The sequence below is a fragment of the Octopus bimaculoides genome, chromosome 14, assembly GCF_046866305.1.
Source record: "Octopus bimaculoides isolate indiv1 chromosome 14, ASM4686630v1, whole genome shotgun sequence".
NCBI lineage: Eukaryota > Metazoa > Mollusca > Cephalopoda > Octopoda > Octopodidae > Octopus > Octopus bimaculoides.
The window spans coordinates 23,140,137-23,149,417 of NC_142941.1; the positions used below are offsets into that span (position 1 = coordinate 23,140,137).

At 34.3% G+C, this 9,281-nt stretch overlaps 1 protein-coding gene across 2 annotated transcripts in view; it reads left to right on the plus strand.

Annotated features, from left to right (window-relative positions):
• LOC106884026 (uncharacterized) overlaps window positions 1–9,281 on the plus strand; it is a 13,892-nt gene extending 4,611 nt beyond the window's left edge. For both annotated transcript variants that reach the window (XM_014935205.3, XM_014935204.3), the window contains exon 2: window positions 2,839–9,281. In XM_014935205.3, coding sequence (XP_014790691.1) covers window positions 2,989–6,345 — 3,357 coding nt within the window. In that variant the 5' untranslated portion in view covers window positions 2,839–2,988 and the 3' untranslated portion in view covers window positions 6,346–9,281. The remainder of the gene's footprint in view (window positions 1–2,838) is intronic.

A 9,281-nucleotide genomic window follows, 5' to 3' on the forward strand; every position in this document is an offset into this window, starting at 1 on the left:
GAGCACTCTGTCGTTTGCGATGACGAGAGTCCCAGCTGATACAATCAATGGAACAGCTTGCTCGTGAAATTAATGTGCAAGTGGCTGAGCACTCCACAGACACATGTACCCTTAACGTAGTTCTCAGGGAGATTCAGCGTGGCACAGTGTGTGACAAGGCTGGCCCTTTGAAATACAGGGTGGTGCCCCAGCATGGTTGCAGTCTAATGACTGAAACAAGTAGAAAAGATTAAAAAAAAAAAAGATGTAATATTTAAATTCTGCCCTACTTCTGGGATACTGTGCCAGTCAAATTGTGGAACATTTTGAATTACAATAAATTAACAGACAGTAGCTTGATTGATGGTATATCTTTTATCTTTTACTTGTTTCAGTCATTAGACCGTGGCTATGCTGAGGCACCACCTTGAAGAATTTTAGTTAAATGAATCAAGCCCAGTATATTTTTTTAAGCCTGGTACTTATTCTTTTGGTCTCTTTTGCTGAATCACTAAGGTACAGGGAAGTAAACATACCAACACTGGTAGTCAAGCAGTCAAGTTGGGGACAAAACAGATACCCAGACACACACACACACACACACACACACACACACACACACACACATGTACATACAGGTACATACATACAAACACATGATGGGCTTTTTCAGTTTCCATCTACCAAATCCACTCACAAGGCTTTGCTCTTCCAGGGGTGCCACATAGTTGGATTGAACCTGGAACCATGTGGTTGGGAAGCAAACTTTTTATCTCACAGCCACTCTATTTATATTATATAATTTATGAACAATAATAGTATCATCGGTTACAGGTATTCAATAGGTTAAAAACTGGTTCACTGCTTTATTGATGGTGAGAGAGACAAGGGAGTGCCTGTGTAACTCGGTACAGAACAAATATCAACAAAAGATTTGTTAGAATTGTCTTGGGTTTTTTGGTTTGTTTTCCTCACCAGTGTTTGTATTTTTGTTAATCTTGGCACAAGATATACACACATATATACAATAGGATTCCCTATAGTCTCCATCTACTTAATTCCATTCACAAGATATTGGCTAACCCAAGGCTATGGTAGATGATATATGGCCAAGGTACTGTGATGTAACCCTCAACCAGAGAGCTTAAAAATGAACACAGTCATGCTTGTGTCTATAGATTGTAGAAATATGGAAAATTACTAATAGAATAAGCAAATGTAAAAGAACAGATGGTTATAAATTTGAAAAATGGCTAAATGTTATCTTTATAACCAATTCTTCCTGTAATTTTAGTGGCTGCTTCTCATTGCTTCCATCAGCATCCTCATCAACAATATTAATGTTATTTTCTATGCCGTTATGAGTTGGACAACTTGACAGGAACTGGCAAGGCCAGGGGCTGCACCAGATTCCATAGTCTGTTTTGGCATGGTTTCTACAGCTGGATGCTCTTCCTTATGCCAACCACTTTACAGAGTGTACTGGATGATTTTTATGTGGCACCATCACCAGTGCTTTTAACATGGCACCAGCCCCTACACCAATGCTTTTTACCTGGCACTTTGGTTTTAGGATCTCAATTCTGTTGTCTTCTTAAGTACATCAATGCACCACATATTTCAGTGCTATGTTATCTCCTTTGTAAGGTTCAGCATTTTGAGATCAGCCTTCATTCAAAAAGAATTTAGGATCAATAAAATAAGTACCAGCTGAGAACTGGGGTTGATGTAATTGACTTGCCCCCTACCCCAAAATTACTGGCTTGTGCCAAAATTTGAAATCAATGATATCAGGACATAGCGTAGGAAAAATTCTATGAAACTGTGTCTGATATCAAGATTCTTTTGTATTTCAAATATTCTGATATGAGTTTAGGCCACATATTTGTGTGGGAGTGACATTGTCAAATGAATCAATTACTATTTAACTGTTAATTTTTATTTTTTATTGTTATATTTCAGGATGGTCATTTTTTTTTTCTTCTTGCCAAGTTAACACACGCACTATATATTCATTCTTCACTCATTTATTATTGTTCTTATTTTATCTTATGTCCATTATCTGGAAATCTTTTGACATACATTTGTGACCTCCTTCAGCAACTCTTCCATCCACATGTATCCCCCTGTTTTGTTTAGTCCATTCTGTCTTATCTGTTTCAACACACAATTTCACATCAAGAATCTTGCAAAACAAATTTATAAATGTATATTTTTAAATACTAGGAGTAAAAAGCAAAATAACTAAGGCATGAGGCACAAGGCACAGCCATGTGATTAATCTGAAATTATCACATGGTTTCAGATTCAATTTCAATGCATGGCACTTTGGGCAAGTAGTTGTTACCGTAGCTTTGGACTTAACAATGTCTTACAAGCAGAATTTGGTAAATGTAAACTGTGCAGAAGTCTACTCAATGTGTGTGTGTGTGTGTGTGTGTGTGTGTGTGTGTGTGTGTGTGTGTGTGTGTGTGTATTTGCCAATGTAATATAGTGTATCAAGCTGCATCTCTATAAATCAAAAGTTAACTTACCCATTCAAAAGAGATCAATAAAATAAGTACTAAATTAAAATAAATATGGTTCAATGAAAGACTAGAAATGTAAAAGAGTAACTCTAATGAAATTTGAACTTGAGACATAACAAAGAGAGATGAAATTGAATGTAACAATTCATTTAGACTGATGCTCTGCCTTTTCTACCGGTCACATCATTGCTTCTTTTTATTTATGAATATCATTTTATATTCACCTATTAAAACAATAAGGTTGGCAGCTATATTTATATTCTTTTACTTAATTTTAGATGTATCACCACTCATCAATCCTCAACTTATTTAACTATTTTCTTCTTTTCAGGTTTTCAAATAATGCCTTTGGAGAAAGAATTTCTATTCTGAACTGTCATAAAAAAGAGTTATAGGTTCAGTTTAATCTTGGATCAATTTGAGATGATTAATAAAATGACTGATATATTTCTTACATAGACACTAGAAACATCCTGTGGATATGGATGGATCCGTTAGTGACAGAACCAGTCATGGAAGTCTTCATAGTAAACAATATTCACCTAGACATAGCATTGCAACTCACAGAATAAACCAGCGCAATCAAACACCAATTTACTGTGACATTTATGGGAGAGATCTCTCTCAACGATTAGATACACCAAGACTAACCTATATAACAGAAAACCCTATCCACTGTGATATGTTTGGTAAGGAATTCCCTCAGAAGCATTGCTTGGAAACACCTAGAATGGCATACATAACTGATTCAGTGTTTCACTCAGATCTTTTTCCCAAGGATTTTCTACCACGACACACCTTACCTCCACAGAGAATATCCCATATTGCTGAAAAACAGATCCACAGCAATGATACATCTGTTTCTGGCAAACATTTTTCACAGAGGCCAAGCATGCAACAAGGGCAGCATGTTCAAAGTGATGGTGGTAGCAAACAGTATGTTCAGAACCTTGTGGCCCATCCATCACACAGAATGTCACATAGTATTTCTGAGAAACATTTTTCTCAGAACTCTCAAAGTAATTTGCCAGATAAACAAATCCATAACAGTACTAGCAGTCAGCACTTCCATAATGAAGAAAATAGAGGAATGTCAAGATCTAGTCATGGAATTGGTAAACACATGCAGCACAATTCAAATAGTAGTAATGCAGCTAACACTGATGGAAACCACAAAAGCAACAGTAGAAACAGTTCTCATGAACAACCAAGCTCTTGTTCATCTCCATCAAATAATATTGCTGAAAAATCTATGCATAATAACGTCCCGGGCAAACACTTTCCATTGGATTCAGGTCTTCAAACACCTCGACTAACTCCGGTCAATGAAACAGTTTTACTTAATGATATGTATGGCAGTCCATCTAGTCAACCATGTTATGTGCCCCCACCACAACCACCAGCACAATCATCATCTATATCAGAAGATATTATGACAAATAATTCATCTACAAAACAAACCAGCCCTCACTGTCACCAAAAACCTCAACAGACTACTTCAGAAGCCAACATATCATTGGCAATGTCTTCATCATCAAAGTCATTCTATTCGGACGCCACTATTGATCAAAAGCATCAACATGAAGCAAATAATATTAACATGAATACAAAACCTAGGCAACTATTCTGTGGTTACTGTGGAAAGGAGTTTGTTCAGGAATATTTAATGCAGATTCATCGAAGAATTCATACTGGAGAGAAACCATTTCAGTGTGATATTTGTTCTAAAAGCTTTGGCCGTAGGGATACCTTGCGAATCCATAAGCGTACTCACACCGGGGAGAAACAATTTCACTGTGATATATGCTTAAAAAAATTTGCTCAGAAAGACTATCTACAGATACACAAAAGGTTACATACTGGAGAAAGACCATACCATTGTGAAATATGTCAAAAACAGTTCTCTAGAAAAGATACATTGAAAATTCATCAGAAAACCCATTTTAAACAGCATGACGATGTTAAAGGTCAACAAAAGCCTAAATTTCAACAACAACAAACAATATACTACCAACAACAGGACAACAAAGTGCCCTATCAATCACGCTGTCAAATGGAATCATCACAACAGCATAAACCAAAATATCAATGTGATATATGCCTTCAGTCATTTGCTCAAAAAGATTACCTGAAAATTCACAAGCGTAGTCATACTGGGGAAAAGCCCTATCAGTGTGATTTTTGTATTCAGAAATTTGCTCGGCGAGATACACTTCAGATTCATCGAAGGACACATACTGGTGAAACCTCTTTCAGATGTGATGTGTGTGGAATGCAGTTTGCTAAGCGGCAGAAACTTGAAAGTCATAAACAAACACATAGTAATAATCCACACAGTTCTAGAAAACAGAAACATAGCTGTGATATTTGCTGGAAGAAATTTGCACAACGGGACTATTTGCAGATACACAGACGTGTCCATACTGGTGAGAGACCATTTGTATGCGAGTTTTGTTCAAAACCATTTGCAAGAAAGAGTACATTACAAATCCACCGCAAGATACATACAGGTGAAAAAAAATTCCATTGTGATGTGTGTCTTCAGCAATTTTCTCAAAAGGATAAGCTTCAAATACATTACAGAACACATACAGGTGAGAAACCTTTTCAGTGTGACTTCTGCATTCAGAAATTTTCTCGCCGTGAGACACTTCAAATACACCGACGTACTCAGCATACCTTTGAAAAGCCATATAACTGTTCTCTCTGTGGGATGAGCTTCATAAAACGAGATAAGCTTCTTTCTCATCAAAGGTGTCATCATCCTCAAACTAAAGTAAAAATCAAGAGATTTGTTTGTGACATTTGTTCAAAAAGCTTTGCTCGTAGAGATACTCTCAAAATTCATAGAGCACGTCATTCAGGTGAGAAACCATACCAGTGTGAGGTGTGTCTCAAGCAGTTTGCACAAAAGGACTATCTAGTCATACATAAACGTATACATACTGGAGAAAAACCATTCCACTGTGATCTTTGTCCAAAACAGTTTTCTCGGAAAGACACTTTAGTAATACATAGACGTTCACACACTGGAAATAAGCCATTCAAATGTGAAATTTGTTCTGCCCAATTTTCACAGAAAGCTGCAATGCAGATACATAGGCAAACACATGTTGGTTTTAAGCCTTTCTCTCATAACCAAAGTCCAAAACATTTCCCACAACAAAATACTTTGCAAGTTCATCAACAGAATCAGTCTTTGATATGCCCTTATCAATGTAACATTTGCTTCAAGCAGTTCATGCAAAAGGACTACTTGGTTGTACATCAACGTATTCACACAGGTGAACGTCCATTTGAATGTGAATTTTGTGGGCAGAGATTTGCACGTAAAAATACACTAGCTGTACACAGGAGGTCACATACTGGAGAGAAACCTTACCACTGTGAGATTTGTCTGAAACAGTTTTCCCAGAGAGACTATTTGCGCATTCATGCAAGAATTCATACTGGGGAAAAACCATATCACTGCGAGATTTGCCCTAAGCAATTTTCCCGTAGAGATGCTTTGCAAAGACATAAACGCACTCATAATATAAAAGTACCATCTTTACCATCACAACCTATCCAAATTATTCATTCTAATTCTGAACATATTTCCTCTCACATTTGTTCCAGTAATAATTCTAATAACAACAGCAACAACATCAGCAGCAGCTGTAATGAAAACTGTGGTGGTAATGTTCAGACATTGCAGAAAAGTAATGAAACTTCAACAGAAGCAGTAAACCCAGGATCATTAGTTAATCGATCACAAGACAATAAAAGTAATATTGCTCCAGTAACAGCATCCACAAGTGACGAATATCCTCCTGTCAGTAAATATATGTGTTTGTAAAGTGCCACGGATGGGCATATAAACTGAGGACCACTGGTTAAGGTTATCTCTCCAGATTTTCTATAGAAATTATTGCCAGCACTGATTTTATTATGAAAATCTGTAGACACAACTTTAATAAGTGAAATAATAACACTGCTAACACAGTAGAGAACAGTATTGACTTATAAAAAGGTTTAATAAACTTTGTAGTATATTATAGTTGCATAATGAAATACAATATTGCTACCAATAAGCTGGGGAAACTAGTTCCCTTTTGTTTTCATCAATTTTGACTCCCAAAATAAATTGAAAGTCAGACGTGAATATTAGGTGACATTTTCTAATTTTTGTTGAATGGGATTTTGTCCAGATATAAAAAAAGAACAGCTTTAAATTTCATCAACTCTCATTACTGAGTGACCATATGTCCAGTCTAACTCCAAAAATTACTACATCACATGTTGACTGTTATCAGAGAAAATATTACAAATTATCAGATATTGTTGTAGAAATTTTTCCTATATTCACAGATGTATATTCTTCAATTTTTATCCTTAGATCCCTTACATACAACAGATAATTTTTTTTTTTAATTTTATAACTTCTTCCAGTGACATGGCTACAGTACTTGCATAGTACTTTGAATTTGTAATCTATTAACTTAATGTGATCTATTTTGGTGATCCCTATGGGGGAATGTTATTTCTAGTGCCAACCATTTGTATGTATACATTTCACTGCACATATGAACATGTGCATACTTTTTTCATATACAAATTTACAGACTTACATATTTAGTTAAAACGTGGAAACCTTTCAGCTGTGTTATGTTATATGGCTCAACTGTGATACCTAGTTTAACTTTGTTATACATCTCAGCTATCATATTTAACTTAGATATCATCTTTCATAATGTATTGTTCATTTGGGATAAACTATTTAGTCTTTATGTATCATTTGTTTCAGATAAAACTAAAATTATAATATAACCCAAATTGATATCTTAATAATGAAGAAACCCACCAGAGAACATGGTTTTATCTACAATTTGTTTAACTAAAAATTATTCTAAATTCTTGTTTGGAAATATGGCTTTCAGAATCTTTTAACTGCTATAGGAATTAATTCACTTTAAAATATATTGATTCCAGTAGCATGGATTGAGTATTGAAATGGTGTGTTAAACATTATAATGAGGTACATGTAAATCTGATTTTATAAAATAACTGCTATTTTCAAATAACAGGGTATTTGTAAGTAGTGCAGAAAATGTGAAGTATATCCAGCATTTCTTATATTATATTATCGTACTTACCAGTAATACATAATCTTAACTTGTGGAGAAATAGCGCTGAACGATAGCTCTTTATATCATAAAGACACTACCTCTTTCAGTTACATCTCAAGACATTATAATACATAGGGCACTGTATGACAACACTATTCAACATTTCTTACTTCACAATAAAACATATTTAATATTGTTTTTATATTGAAATATGTTGTGTTTCATTTTCTTTATCAAAATAATCATAGTACTCTGATCCTTATATCAAAATGATTCATAGTACATGATACTATATTAGAATACACTATAGTACACAACCTTGTATATTTGTACCAACTAGGAAGCCTCCATATAGTCACTTAAATATCTAGAAATAGCAGCCAAATTGCTTTTAACCCTTTAGCATTCAAATTACTTAGTCAAATGTAAAATACGTATTTATTCACATGGCTTTGAATTAATTACGTATTATCTTGTGTCTTTTATAATTCAATGATGTGATTGTATATATTTTTAGAATGACATTGTAAGGTAGGTGTGAGAAGCTAGATCTGGCCAATTCAAACATAAAATGGATAGAATATCTGGGCCAGATTTGGCCAGTTTAAATGTTAAAGGGTTAAAACACATCTTTCTGTCATAACTAAGAATAAGACTTACAAGATATTGTTGTTCCAGATACCTCTAAATATATGGAAAGATAATAACTTAAATGTTTTTGATCATAAGTCTACTTGATTAATGCTAACCTTGGGCTAAACAACAACCTTACATATTTTATTAGGAAGCTACTGCCAAAATCTATGATACAACCTATCTGTGATACAGACTCCTACACTACAAGCTACTTTATCATGCTTTACTATTAAGATATTGTATTATGATATACTACAATGGTTTTGGTGGCCCCAGTAGAAGTTTAATGTTGCAATTTCTGTTGAAGTGGCAGAATGGTCTCAACTCAAACTAATTTGGGATGTGAAATTCAGGGGAGAACTCTACTGATTTTGTCTCAGGAAAATTTAGTAGAGTTCTCTCCAATTACTGTATGACATTTTGATGCTGTATTACATCATGTTTCTGATACAAGATATTCTATCATAATGATGATGTATTTCTTTCATTACAATATTCTATCATAAGTATTATTCATTAAATTAATTTGTTACTTTGTATGAAATTATATTTTAGTTTTTAGAGAAGAAAACTATTTAAAACAATGCCCTTTATCAGAAATCCTTATACAGTTTGAAATATAAGCATATACAATATCAGAATGCTTTATCTTAAGATATACGGTATGTTTGTTTGTAATATATGTTATATATGCAATAAGCTTGAGCAGAAAACTGGAGGTAACATTTGAGTGAACCAGAAAAGGCATCTTCTAACCATAAAATGAATTTTAGAAATTGCTTTTGAATAATGCATTATCTATGACCATATGAGAATAAAATGCATTATCAATGACCATATGAGAATAAAATGCATTATCAATGACCATATGAGAATAAGAAACTCAGAAACACTATCTGTGATTCTTCTCTCACTACTTTGGCAAGAAAGGCAAAATCTATGCTTCACTGATGAGGTCTTTGAAAACAAAACATATCTGGAGTTGCCTCCCATATTTTCCAAATTAATTAAAATATTATTCATTGACTAA